The following is a 15,315-nucleotide window of genomic DNA, read 5'->3' on the forward strand; positions in this document are numbered from 1 at the left end:
CTCAGCCACAGCTACCAGGTAAATCTGGGTGGTACAGACTGCTACCAAAGGGGTTTACTGCTCTACCTGTAGTCTTAAATCTTTTGCAGTGTTCCCCAAGGGAACTGCACAGGTTTCTGCCTAACAACCGCCCACGCGCACACGGAATAAAAAAGACATCACTGTTGAGAAACTCTTACCACTCATCCTCCCATTATTGCACGCAGCTTCAGAGTCCTGCACTGACCCCACAGCATTAGTAGACACTTATAATCGTGTTATGCTAAAAGCCCTTAATACTATCGCCCCTATCAAACTGCGTAAACAAAAACCACGGACCCACTTGAACTCTTGGTTCACTCCGCAACTACGTGACCTACGCAAAGAAAAAAGAAAAGCAGAGGCCTCATGGAAAAGTATCCCCTCCCTGGCCAACAAAAATAATCTTACGCTAGCCACCCTGGCCTATAAAGAAGCCATCCTTGCTGCCAAAAAGGAAGCTTATAATAAAAGAATCACCCAAGCCCGCTCTAACACTAAGGAACTGTTTAAGATACTTAAGGAACTGGAGTCCCCTATCGCTCCTCTCAATAAGTGTACCCCTGACACTGATTGGTGTACAAACATCCAAAATGCTTTACTAGACAAAATCACCACTCTCCAAACTAAAATCAAAGCAAAAAAAAACTACCTCTCAAGTTCAACGAGCACCACCCTGAATTATAAAATACAAGCACTCAATCACAACTTCAAACCATTCAGCTTCTCTCCCCTCTCCATCAAGGAAGTAGAAATCATTATATCTAAACTAAAACCTTCCAATTGCCAAGGTGATGCATGCCCCGCTGTCATCATTAAGGAAGCCGCACCCAAGCTCGCCCCATTTATTACCTCCTTCATAAATGCCTCCTTTGAATCAAGCACCGTACCTGACAACCTTAAGGATGCCTGGGTCATACCATTAATTAAAAAAGCCAATCTTGACCCCAGCAACCCTTCAAACTACAGGCCCATCACCACTGTGCCTTTCCTGCTTAAAATCCTTGACCGCGCAGCCTATCTCCAAATCCAGGAGTATCTCGAACGCAACAATCTACTAGGGCTGAGACAATCTGGTTTCCGTCCCAGGCATGGCACTGAGACAGCTTTACTGGACCTGAAAACCCAAATCGAGGACCTGAAAGACAAGGGCAAATTGGCACTCCTGCTCCTCCTTGATCTCTCAGCTGCCTTCGACCTGGTTGACCACCAAATTCTCTGTCATCATCTCAAAATCGCCGCCCACTTCTCGGAAGCAGCCACTTCTTGGATCAGTTCATTCCTTGCCAACAGAACCATGAGGGTCTTCTCTCCACTAGCAGCGGCTGACCCCTCCCACGTCCCTTGTGGAGTCCCACAAGGATCCTGTGTATCTCCCACCCTTTACAATGTGTTTACTAAACCACTCTTTGATATCCTTGATTATCTGGGTGTCTCCTACACTAATTATGCGGATGACACCCAGATACTCATCCCTATTACTGGTGATTTTGTAACCGATTCAAAATCTCTTAATACGGTCTACTCCGTCATCCAGGCCTGGATGGCCAATCATGGGCTCTGCCTTAACGACGAAAAAACAGAGTTAATCATCCTGGGCTCCCAAACTAAACTCGCGAAACTTGACGCCAACTACAATTCCTTCACTATTGACGGGATTGACATCAAAGTGGCCAATGTCACCAAAACTCTAGGAATCTACCTTGATTCTACCCTGTCCCTCACACGACAAACCAATGCAGTTGTCTCTGCATCGTCCTACACCTGCAAATTGATTACAGCCTGCAGGCCATTCCTGACTCCAGACAATTGTCTGACCCTCGCGAGAACCCTCATCTTATCCAAAATAGACTATTGCAATGCCCTATACCTTGGGACGAGCCAAAGAAATCTGGACAAACTACAGGTCACACAAAACAACGCCATTAGGGCAGCATTCAACATACCTAGACGGAATCATATAGCCACTATCAGACGCAACATCCAGTGGTCACCTATCTTGCACCGCATATCACTCAAATCACTTGTGCTCACACACAAGGCACAGAACAATGCAGCTCCAGCCTACTTAATATCACGTTTCTCGCATCACACAGCCACCAGACCCTTGAGAGCTGCCCAGGCGCACACTTTGGACATCCCCAGCTTCAAATTACGCTCGGCAGGAGGGTCAAGTTTTCCGGTCCTTGCTGCCAAGCTCTGGAACTCACTCCCCAATGCACTAAGGAACATTCCGCTTTGCCACGTATTCAAAACCAAAGCTAAACTTTGGTTACGGGAACAAGACATCCTGTAAATTTGTAACTGCTCACAGCGCGTACCCTTCTACTGTAACCTTGGGTACTGCTACTTTGTTGTTATTATCTATGTCATTTTCACCCGTTATGTTATACTGTATCATTGTCATTTTCACCGTTCATGTTATACTGTATCACTACCTATGTAACTGTTAACCTCTTCTCCTGGAACCTGTAACTTCTCCTCTGCAACTTGTAACTGCCTACTAAACATGCGCCCGCAAGCCTCCGGGCAAGGTGCGCAATACAAATAAATAAATACAAAATACAAATACAAACAGAAGCACTGTGTTCTGTTCAACAAAGAAACGATGTCTCTACACTTGCAAGGTTGCATATTGTTGCTAGAATAGATATTTGAAGGTGTCATATTCGTCGAAATTGTGCATCATCAAACCGAGTCCAAAGAAACCCAATAAAGGGCTGTGTTAAACATGTCACAGCTGATTGTATGATATGCATTTTGCATATATGTAACTGATATACGTAATTCGCTCTCTTGCGTCCCTCGAGGTCTAGAGATACACGTCACGGGGTGTCCTGTAGAAGTGATGAGAGATTCCTTTGCAGATCTGCACACATCTGATCCCTGATCGACGTATCTGGCCAGAGAACAAGGTGGCGAGGGTCCCGAAAGGAGGCAGAAGGCTAGAAATGCAGACACGACGTCATTGGTTGCGTCAGTATACAGACTAATTGTGTCCTGGAAGACAATTTGATTTATCAGGTGAGTCATACCCCGATTCAAAATAACCCTGAAATTGGTTGAGAGTTGACTTTGCCCATGGTAAGGTTGATTAACCAAGGGGAGGTTGAAACATGCCTGGGGTATTGTCCACCCTAGCAGGGTTTTTCCGCTTCGGTAGACAATCTTTGGAGAATGGCCAAATTGCATCACCTGGGGGAACGCCGGCGTATGAGATGTATGCGAAGTACGGTGTGGGAGCGATAATATTATGTGAGTCTTGGCGTAGGTAAACCAGAAAGCAACAAAACCATCAGTGGCCGATAAATGGTAGTTTTCAGATAGCGAGAATAGATAACCTGGAAAGGGTGTTTATAAGAAAGGAAGCGCGTCCCGCAACACTTGATATCGTTAAGGACTGGAGAAGGGAAGCAATGCTCCGATTTAGAAGTAGGGCGAAGCATGCGCGCAGGCATAAATCGAATGATGAAGTAGCGGAAGAAAAGAAGGAGGAGGAGTGGACAGAGAGTCTAAGGAGGTCAGGTGGACGGGACCAGTTGAACATAGAAAAAATATACCCACAACGGGAATGGCACGTAGCAGATGAAGTGATGGAAAACATATTGATCCATACAAAACAAGGCCCAAGATCAGAAGCGAGCCCAAACACACCAGTAACTATTGCTCAAGCCCCTCCCATAGCTCAAACTCTCCCTCCCGTAGCTCAAGCCCTCCCGCAGACACAGACCATGCACGTAGCACTTCCTATTAGCCAGCCAGGCCCACAGCAGACACTCCCCATTCCTATTGTCCCATCCCACCTCCCGCCCTAGATACAGACTCGGTACCGTCCGTCCCTCCAGGGGTTGAAGTTGAAACCACGGGGGCGAGAGGCGGGACTGAACAAAGTGGATGCACAAGGGTAACTCGCAGTGCGATCAGCAATGAAAGGAAGGTGGAATTGCAGCAACAGGCAGAGATGTATATAGACGGGAATGATGGGACGGCAGCATTGGCCTCGATGTATGGCTTCCGAAGAAGCAACGAAAGACAGGCAGTGTTGGAATGCATGGGTGAATATTTGGTGGAGAGATGGAAACAGTTAATTGGGAAATTACCACCGCAGTGATTGTTAGATCTGAATGCATTAGCACGCTCTAGTGAAAGAGATGAAGTAAGGGAACATGTATATGGACTTTTTGAGCTTAAAAACGAATTGGATAATGATTATGCTGAAATGTTTATTGCACCTGGGTACAGGGGTAAGGAGATCAGGAGAGATAGGAAGGAAGTGCTAGGGCCACATAATCGACGGCAACATTTACCATCACCGGGGCGAAAGGCGATGGTGGACGAATTATTGTTGTTAAAACAGGTGGGGGAAGACTTGAAAGCATGCATATTGAAAACAAGGGTGTTACTGCAGCAAGTAGCAGGACATAATAGAGGAAGAGGGAACGCACAAGGGAGGAGTAATTTGAATATGCATGGGGGGCCATTGGGACCAAATCAGTGTGCATACTGTAAGGAGGAAGGACACTGGCGAGCGCAATGTCCACATCTGCAGAATAGAAATGGAACTGGTCAGAGAAGACAGCACAGAGGGCACCAAGGAGCGAATGGACCAAATAGGAATAGTATGCAGCAGCACCACAATAATGAAGGTAATCAAAACCAAAGCCCAAAACCAAAGTGCTCCTAACCAGAGTCAGGGCCAGCAAAACCAACAGTATGGAAACCAGAGTGGGGGAAATAGAGGGAAGAGTGGGAACATGTTCAATACACAGCCAAACACGTATTACAGTAATAGTAGTGACTACACATCGGATGATGTGTTATTTCCCCAATAGGACAGCCCAGGGCAGGGGTCGGAACCAGTGTCTATTCCCGTGAATCAGAGAGGACCCTATGTAGAAATGAGAGTCAGGAATGAGGAGCACCGCTTCCTTGTAGATACAGGAGCGCAAAAGTGTTCAATAGACCATCACTTGGTTCCGGATATACCACTGTCAGGGCAAAAGAATATTTCCATAGGGTTTCCAGGTACACCAGTCATAAACCCAGTGTCCCAACCAGTCCCAGTTACCATAGGACCATTCACTGAACATTGTCCCTTTCTCCTAACAGAAAATTGTGGGGAGAACCTGCTGGGATTAAGCTTGTAGAAAAAGCTAGGTGCGATTATACATTGCACATCAGACGGGGTGTTTCTGACGATTTGGCCACAAGATGCCCCTGTGTCAGAATTCATGTCTGAAACTTTGCCAGGAGAGTTAAGAAAAGTGCCAACCTGTATATGGGTGATGCATGATAACGATGTAGGATGCTTGAAGATAGAGCCAATGAGGATCATTTTGAAAGAAGGAGTTACACTGCCGCAAATTCCCCAGTATAAAACTTCGGCTAACGGAGAGAGAGGATTGAAAAGTATTGTTTCAGATTTGGTGAAATTAGGGGTAATTGAAGAAATTACAGGTAGTACATGTAACAGCCCGATTCTTCCAGTGTATAAGAAAGGAGGCAATGAAGTACCATATTGTTTCATAATTGATTTGCGCACACTAAACAAAGTAGTAGATCCACAATTTCCCTTGGTCCCAGACGTCACTACAATATTGACAATGATACCTGCCTCAGCAGAATACTTTAGCGTAATTGATCTAAAAAATTCTTTCTTTAGCATTCCGGTGGACAAGGACAGTAGATATTTGTTCACGTTCACATTATGGGGGACGATCATTTACATTCACACGCATTCCACAAGGATATACGGAAAGTCCGAGTATTTACAGTAGAGCGTTAAAAGAGCAGCTAGACATGCTGGAATTACCCGTGGGTTGTGTACTTTTGCAATACATAGACGATTTATTGCTAGCTGCAGACACAGAGGAGATTTGTAAAGAAAGCACTGTATTACTACTGTCACACCTAGCGGCACATGGCCATAAAGCTAGTTTGAAGAAGTTTCAATATAATCGAAAGGAGGTGGCTTATTTGGGCTACCTACTTTCGAAAGAAGGGAGAAGGCTAACGCCAGAACGCATAGAAAGTATTTCTTGTATGCCTATTCCAAAGACACAGAAAGGAGTCAGAGCCATAATAGGCATGGCTTCTTATTGCCGGCAGTGGATCGGTAATTTTGCATTAATTGTGACGCCAATGGTGCTATTAACTAAGAAGGATGCGGTGATACCTTTGCAGTGGAATGAAGAATGTCAGAGAGCGTTTGATCAATTGAAAACTGCATTATGCTCGGCTCCAGTTTTGGGCACGCCGAATTATGAGAAGGTTTTTAGACTGTATGCGAGAATGAAGGATGTGCATTGGCTGTTTTGACACAGGAACAAGGTGGAAGAAATAGGCCGTGCGGCTATTTTTCTTCTGCGCTGGACCCTGTAGCGCGCGCGCTCTACCACGATGTTTGCGATCTGTTTTGGCGGCCGCTGCATCGGTGAAACAAACAGAAGGGATGGTATTGGGGCATACTTTAATTCTGATGGTGCCACATGCCATAGATGCCGTATTAAATAGGACACAGACGCAACACCTCACCTCTGCTAGATTGACAAGATATGAAATTATATTATTCGCGCCCCATATCCAAATTATGAGGTGTAGCGCATTGAATCCTGCAGAATTAATGCCACGGCCCACAGAAGAAATTGGTGACAATGAATCACCACCCCATGATTGCTTAATGGTCACTGAGGAAGAGCCAGATGGAGAGTTGTTTTGTGACGGCTCTTGTTTTAAATTACCTGATGGCACGTCAACTGCCGCGTGCGCTATCACTACCCTAGAGAGCGTTGTAGAAAGCAAAAGAATCCCCTACAACTCGGCACAAGCCGCAGAAATAATAGCACTGACCAGAGCCTGTGGGATTTCTGAAAATTTGAACGTGAATGTATATACTGATAGTCAGTATACTTTTGGGGTGGTTCATAACTTTGGTCGACTCTGGTCTGAGAGGGGTTTCTTGACATCGCATGGGGCCAGAATTCAACATGGCCCTTTGATTGTACGATTGCTGTCTGCACTCAAGTTTCCAAAGCGCCTAGCAATAGTGAAATGGGAGGCACATAAAAAGGTAACCTGCAAAGTGGGAGAGGGAAACGCATTTGCAGACAGATTTGCGAAACAAACTGCCACTGATTTGAATAATAAAATGATGACAGTCCAGACTGAGGAAGTACCCTGTATGATAGAAGATGGAATTGCCACTGTCAAAGAAATGCAGGCCGAAGCTACGGCCGATGAAATACAAGGGTGGGAAAAGGGCTCGGCTGAGTTAGATCTGGAAGGTGGTTGGGTGGACAAGGGAAATAAAAACTGGATGTTGCCAAATTCCTATGTAACTGCAATGGTCACAATGGCCCACAGCCCTACCCACATCTGTGCCAAGAAAATAATACAGCACCTATCTACAGTATGGCAGAATGTAAACATAAAGAAGAATGCAGAGAGGTTGGTGCAGAACTGCATTACATGTTTACAGCACAATGTAGGAAAGGGAACAGCGACTCCAATTGCCAGTTTTGGCCCGCCCTCTACGCCTTTTGAGGTAATCCATTTTGATTTCATAGAGATGGAGAGGTGCCAAAACTTGAAATATGTCTTAGTGCTGATCTGTGCATTCAGCAAGTGGATGGAGGCATATCCCTTAAAAGACTGCACAGCAATGAGTACGGCAAAAGTAATGCTTAAAGAATACTTTTCCCGTTTTGGCTATCCCTGTGTCATATGGTCAGATAACCGTCCACATTTTGTGGGCGCAGTGGTATTACAGATATGTGCAGGTCTTCAGATTGATAAGAGATTTCATAGTTAGAGGCATCCGAGTTCGGCCGGTCTTGTTGAGAGGCACAACGGAAACCTCAAGTCAAAAATTAGCAAGATATGTGCAGGGAGCAAGTTGAGTTGGGTGGATGCATTACCGATAGCGCTATTGTGCATGCGTACGTCTGTACAGGCTAGAACTGGGCTCTCCCCGTATGAGATTCTGATGGGGAGGCCGGCGAATGTTTGGTGCGCACCTCAGCTAAAGCGACTGATTGAAGTAGAGCATCCTGTACTTAGCACTTATTGTGGCCTTTTAATGCAGAAATTGTGTTTGATTCATCAGCAGGTTCAGGAGGCTCTACCCGTAAGATATACTGGTCCGGGGCATGCGCTGGAGCCAGGAGACTGGGTGCTGCTTAAGATCTTTGAGAGAAAATCATCGTTAGCACCCAGGTGGCGCGGCCGCTATCAAGTGCTTCTGGCAACGCAGACGGCGATACGGGTGGATGGGAGGAAGGCATGGATCCATGCCACCCATGCCAAAAAGATCTCATCTTCACTGAAAGACTTGCCCAATCCGGACGACCGGAAAGAGACAGCGGTTCCAGAAACGAAAGAAACTGCTGCCAGTCCACTGCCGCTAAATCTGTCCGAGCGAGAAGTGAAACTCTAAACAAAGCCTGAAAAGATTGCCAAAAAGAGGGAAGGGCAAAGAGTGCTCCAACGTTGCCCAGCAGAACGTACATCACTGTTGGCCGACACGAAATCTGCATTGGAAATAACGGCAGACACTAAACGTGTACCCCTTTGGCGCCCACCAGCACATGCCATTGCGCCAGAGCCAAAGACCAAATCTGCATCACTGTCGCGGCGCACACCAGCACCTGCCATTGCGCCACATGCTGACTCTGAGCCTGGATCTGGAAGTGCACCGGCACTGTTCACGGATCACACAATACCAGGAGTGAGGCGATATGATTTGCGGCCTCGAAAGACGAAGTGATCCACAGTTATTTGGTGTTTATGCTTACCTCTGGTTCTGCTCATGGACGGAGAAGGAACTAGAGGTGTAGAGGAGAGAAGCGTGAGAGCTGTGCAAGTCGGACAATTCAAGACTCGCGGCTCCTCGGTGCGATCATAAAAGTACATGTGTCCTGAACCAGAGCGGACAAGCTGCGTGCACATGGTACAAAGGCAATTGAGAACTGTTCAGAAGTCCTCTGAGCAGTATGAGACCCAACCCAGGCTGCAAAGGGCTGGCAGACTAAACTGTTGACAATTCCTTTGAATTTATTGACATCCGGACAAGTGCAACAAAGAGAGATATCCACGACAAACTTTGTCAGGAAGAAGAAGGACGGTGAGAAAAATGTTGGGACTGGTTTCAGCCTCCTCCTGCACCACTGCTGAGAATGAGTTAGTTATAAAGACTGTAAACCTAGGGAAAACGCATGGTAAAAAAAAATTGTATGCTGATCTTGACAATAATCATGTGCTTCATGAGTGTGATAGCACCAATAACGACAGCCTTTGTGTTATGGTATGTGGAGTCTATACACCCATTGGGAATGTTTTTACCAATAGTTAATATATCCACTACTGAAAGCCCGGTTCAGGTGATTACTTCTACCTTGTCCCCAATGGAAGAGAGACACAGAGAAGGGTATGGGAACAATACGCTATTACTCATCATGAACATGACGCATGCAATTCTAAAGAAAAATAATTGCTGGGTATGCGCCCATTTACCGCAGCATGCGGGGAAAGGAATAGGGTGGTATGTACCACCATTACCATTAAGTTCTGCAGGCAGTGCATCTCTAAGTGAAATGTTTTATGGGAAGTGGAATAAGAGTGGTACGGGTCAATTAGATAGAACAAACATGAATGAGTTTGAGGAAATAATTATGAGGCCTGTGGTTGTTCCATATTCCATAAAGCGCGAGTGATGATCCCAGAACCTATGCCTAAAAGTATGCGAAAAATAACACGACAAAATAAGATAAGATAGATTGTCCCTGCCAGTTAAAACATCTGTGATGACATTTCGTGTAAGGACAGACGGGAACAAAGATGCAATCCCCCCTTCTTACACGGTGAATTACAACCCAAGAACTGTCCCTTTTTGTCTAAAAAAGAAAGGCTCCTATTCAGTAGGAAAATTCACTGGATGCATGAATACAGTGGTACTAAAATGGGAAATAGAACCAGTATATGTGGGAGATCCTGTCTATTTTATATGTGGAGAAAAAGCATATCCTTGGCAACCCAGAAACTGGGGAGGTACATGTTACCTAGGTCTACTGTTCCCGGGAATGTTCCTCTTGGAGACAGCAGACATAGCCAGGCTATCCAGATCTAGAAACCGAAGGAGTAGCGAAGGTGATTTAATAGCGAAGGACGTAGCAAAATCATTCATACCATTCTTGTCCCAGATAGTGAACTCCTATAACAAAAGGCAGCTGTCAAGAATACTAAAGGATACGATAAACACAACGACAGATATACTATTTAACATGACGTTGGAAGTAAAGGGAATTGGGTTAATGACGCTGCAAAATAGAATGGCTCTCGATGTAATCCTGGTTGATCGTGGGGGAATTTGCAAAATTGTGGGATCAGCGTGCTGCATATTCGTAGATGACTACTCCCCTACGATTTTTGAAGCAATAAAAAAAATGCATGTCCTAAGCTCCGAACTCCCTACTGGAGTGGGGGGCTGGGGAATAGGGTCCTGGTTCTGGGGAATACTGCGTTCTTGGGGATGGAAGTTGATTGCGATATTAGTAGTAGTGTTTGGAATATTCATAACATGCTGTTGTTGCATACACTGCCTACCGATAGTTTGCACATGATAACAAAAATGAAACAAAGGTATGGCCGGGATGACAGAGACACAAATGAAATGAAAACAGTGAAAGAATGAATGGCTATAGATATTAACGATGATGACGATGCTTATAATAACATGCAAAATTCAGACGTAGGTACTTCAGACTCATCGTCATCAGAGGAGGATACAATGAATGAATGAGACGCTTGGCATATGGCCAAAAGGAGGGTTTGTCGGTCTAGAAAAATGGACACCTCTCACGATTGACGGCAAACATATTTTGGTGGCCAAAGACCAACCGTCTCATGTACATAACGATAGAAATACAGATTTCCGAGTTTGACCAATGAGCGGCAATTTTGATGTAACAAGGATCGCCATTTTGTCTTCTAACGATTGCTCAATGCTTTCTGTTCAAACTGCTTCGCAGCACATTTTTTGCTTACTTTGCTCGACTGTTAACATTGTTGTTTGAACGTGAAAGGAAAAGGCCGCAAGGCTGCAAGGCTAATAGGGAGTTCGTTGAAACACAAGGTAGGCAGCTCTGGAGAGGAATGCCCAGCTCCCTCCCGAATATAGCCTTGAAGGAGAGCCGCAGGGCATTTAATCATTTCACAGCTGCCAGCCAGTCTCGTTATATGGTAGAAAATGTTAGAATAAAGCAGCTAAAGGCTAAAATTATGCTCTTCTTATGGCCCCGCCTTTCCCGAGCCCTGTAGAGCGTGTCGGCTCCCAGGCCATGAATAGCACCTCAAAGATAGCAAGGTCTGGAATGTGACTCTTCCCCCGTATGTAGCTCGCTTACAAGAACAGAAGCACTGTGTTCTGTTCAACAAAGAAAAGATGTCAAGAAAAGATGTCTCAAACACTTGCAAGGTTGCATATTGTTGCTAGAATAGATATTTGAAGGTGTCATATTCGTCGAAAAATTGTCCATCATCAAACCGAGTTCAAAGAAACCCAATAAAGGGCGGTGTTAAACATGTCACAGCTGATTGTATGATATGCATTTTGTATATATGTAAATGATGTATGTAATTCGCTCTCTTGCGTCCTTCGAGGTCTAGAGATACGCGTTGCGGGGTGTGAGACCGAGTTGGCCAACTGAGACTATTTGTTTTGCAATAAACACTAGCTTTGGAAATAAAATTTTGTGTCTGGCGTATCTATCGTGTGTGGTGATTTGCCTTGTTTCCATAACGCAAGGGACCCCTAGGGGCCACTTTCACTAGGAGTCAGAAGCTCTCCGGCCATCAGCCTTCCCATGTGGCAGTCAGGCACTTGGAGTCAGAGGCTCTCCAGCCATCAGCCTTGCCACGTGGAAGCCAGGCACTAGGAGACACAGGCTCCAGCTTCAGAGCCTTCCCACGTGGCAGCTAGGCACTAGGAGTCACAGGCTCTCCAGCCTTTCAGCCTTCCCACATGGCAGCTAGGCACTAGTAGTCAGAGGCTCTCCAGTCATCAGCCTTCCCATGTGGCAGCTAGCCACTAGGAGTCACAGACTCTCCAGCCTTCTGGCAGCCAGGTACTAGGAGCCCAAGGCTATCCAGCTTCACAGCCTTCCCACTTGGCAGCTAGGTACTGGGAGTCAAAGGCTCTCCAGCATCACTGCACTGAATATCAATCTGTCGCCAAAATGCTTTGGATTTCTGATCTCTCTTATTGATCAGATCTCCTCTCTTATAATCCCACTTCTTTGTTGATTGGTAGGGATTTCCTTTCTTTTTATATTAGCCTCCTTATTGGCCTAAATGATGTGAGTACAGATCCCCTACCCATCATGCTCTGTGTTCCGGACCCAGTCACATGAGAAGGTCATTGATATAAACCTGGTCCACCATTTAGGATTGTCCACTCCTCAAGGACAGTGTGGCTGTTTCTTGAACCTCCTTCAATCAACTCATGGTTTCTTCCCTCTTCAAAGGGTGTGTCCCAGAGTTTCCTGATTAAGGTCATTCCGGTGCCCGGTGGTGGTAAAGCAGAGTTGCTGTGTCCAGTCTGATCCTTGTAGCTGTTTCCTCCTTGCTTGAAGCCATAACCTGGGATCACATGTGTTCTTTTTTGGGGTGCCTTGCATCTCTTGGCAAATCTCCAGGCCTTCGCTCCACTTTGCTGAGCTTTTCTTCCAGCTGATCATGATGACTGTATTCAGTATTGCCTGGTATTTTGTTCCAAAATAACTTCTTGTGTTGCCACGTTGTTCGATCGCCAGGATGTTTTGGGATTCTCTATGGATGTGTGTCTGGCCATTTCTGACCCTGTGTACAGTGCACAGGCTGTAGGTGGACAGTTTATTGGGGGGATTGGGAAGAGAAAGCACTTGGCTCTTGAGGAGTAAACATAGTCTTGCGTTTGTGAGCCAATTTGGTGTCAACTATACCTTATGTGTTAATTCATCATTTCTATTCGGTGTTGCAAAGCGGTTGAGGTTGGACTTTTTTGTTTCTGGTTTAAGTTTTCAGCCTTGGTGCCCTTCAGCCATTAAGGTGTAATTTTGCTGTGCAGTGTTGATGTGTGCTGATTTCAATTGTGTAAATCACTTCTGCTGAGTTTCATTGCCTGATAGATCAAGTTCTGCCGAGTCGTGATTGTTGATGTGATGGTATTTCCTGTACTCAAGTTCTTTTGTGCATCTCAGTTCACAAGACTCGTCGATCCTTCCAATCATGTTATGTAATTAGTCACTTCTTGAGTGTGGGTGACGGACCAAAGCATTAACAGGAATACATCCATACCATCTCCCCAACCACGGGAAGAGTGCAATCTTCAAAGATCTCCTATGGACTTGGTAGTCGTTCTGCGTTTTAAACAATGCATCCGTCGATGCTTGCTGAGACCTGATAGGTGACTGAAGCGTTTCCTGCACTCGGAGCATGTGTAGGGCTTCTCCCCAGTATGGATCGTCTGATGGCTTATCAGAGCTGAGGAGCAGATGAAACTTTTCATGCACTCTGTGCATGTGTAAGGCTTCTTGCCTGTATGGACCATGAGATGCCTTTTTATACCTGAGTAGCTATTGAAGCTTTTCTCGCACTCTGTGCACTTGTGGGGCTTCTCACCTGTATGGATTCTCTCATGGATTCTCAGAGATGAGGAGCGACTGAAGCTTCGTTTGCACTCCGTGCACATATAGGGTTTCTCCCCGGTATGGATTCTCTCATGGTTTCTCAGAGCTGGGGCGTCACGGAAACTTTTCTTGCAATCTGTGCACTTGTAGGGCACTTCAGCAGTATGGATCCTCTGATGGCACATCAGATATGAGGAATGACTGAAGCTTTTCTCGCACTCTGTGCACTTGTAGGGCTTCTCACCGGTATGGATCAATTGATGCCTTCTCATGACTGAAGAGCGACTGAAGCTTTTCATGCACTCTCGGCACGTATAGGGTTTCTCCCCAGTATGTATCCTCTGATGCCTTCTCAGACTAGTGGAGTCACCTACGCTTTTCATGCAATCTGTGCACTTGTAGGGCTTCTCGCCAGTATGGCTCCTCCGATGCTTTATCAAACATGAGGATTGATTGAAACTTTCATCACACTCTGTGCACTTGTACAGTTTCTCCCCAGTAACGTATAGACTTGAGATCTGAGTGAAGGTTTTGTCACACTCTGTACCCTTGTATATTTTGTCACCAGCATGGGATCTCTTGCGATTGATAAGACTGGACCTGCAAGAGAAGCACACGCCACATCCACTGCAGGAAAATGCCTTCTCCTTTGTATAGATCATCACAGATATGTTGGGTGCTTGCAGCTGCTGACAGGATGTCAATTTCTGTACAGGGTCAGCGGGGTGATGTTGTCCATCTTCTGTGGAGCTTCTCTCACTCCACTCCAGGTCCCATCTCTTCTTTTCCAGGCACTTGGTTTCGGTAACGGCTCGAGTGTCTGGTGAAAGAAGCAAACATTGTAGTTATTATTTTATGTAATCGTGCAGCTAGTGTAGCGCTGCATACATTTCCCACAATGCACCTGGTAACAGAAAGCAAGTCTATTTGTCGCTCTTTAAATAAAATAAATACAGGACTTCAGAGAAAACAAAACAACTTTTAAAAAGCAAAGATGTAAATGGAGTATTGTGTACAGGAATTGATAATATTGTGTTGGTACCCAGTCCCTTGCTCGCACAAACCAGTCTAGTAAGACCTTAATGTCGTCTCTTTTCCTCATCAGATCCGTGTTTCGATTATTCGCCATCGCGCCTCTGCTGGCGACATTCCTTTAGCTCACTGCCCTCTAGTGGTCACCGATGTCTACATGTAATTATATGTGAGTAGTCATCAATGATGTGCTAAGTAAAGCAAGGAGTTTTAGGGCCTGCTGAAGTGTTTATTGTTTCACATTTATATCCTGGATGAGTCCTGGTGTTTAAATACTAGAGTCAAGATGTGGGGGTCGTGCTTTTGGTAAAATTAGGTGTAAGTACTGGAGGTCGAGGTTTAGGGAGATAATTTCCTTACGGCTTCTGGCACTTTTCTTGCATAACATGGGTTACAAACTGTATAATGACACAGATATACTTTACAAGATTGTTACAGAGTTACATATTTACAAGTGTACAATACTTACAAATGCTCACAAGAAGGTTATTTTGAATCTTGGGATAGGAGCCACATTTTAGCATTTCTCCTGAAAGAATTGCAGACCGATTCTGTTCTTAGTGGTAGGGGTAAAGTGTTCCACAACTTCGCTGCTAGAACGGGA

General features: G+C 45.4%; 1 protein-coding gene across 1 annotated transcript in view; it reads right to left on the minus strand.

The window, feature by feature from the left end:
* Positions 1 to 1,988: 1,988 nt before the first annotated feature.
* Positions 1,989 to 15,315, minus strand: part of LOC138498178 (zinc finger protein 271-like) — a 129,634-nt gene continuing 116,307 nt past the window's right edge. Inside the window, exon 3 of the mRNA XM_069622062.1 lies at positions 1,989 to 14,499. Within this exon, the coding sequence (XP_069478163.1) occupies positions 13,379 to 14,499 (1,121 nt within the window). The 3' untranslated portion in view covers positions 1,989 to 13,378. The remainder of the gene's footprint in view (positions 14,500 to 15,315) is intronic.

The sequence above is a fragment of the Ambystoma mexicanum genome, chromosome 5q, assembly GCF_040938575.1.
Source record: "Ambystoma mexicanum isolate Mex_15411 chromosome 5q, UKY_AmexF1_1, whole genome shotgun sequence".
NCBI lineage: Eukaryota > Metazoa > Chordata > Amphibia > Caudata > Ambystomatidae > Ambystoma > Ambystoma mexicanum.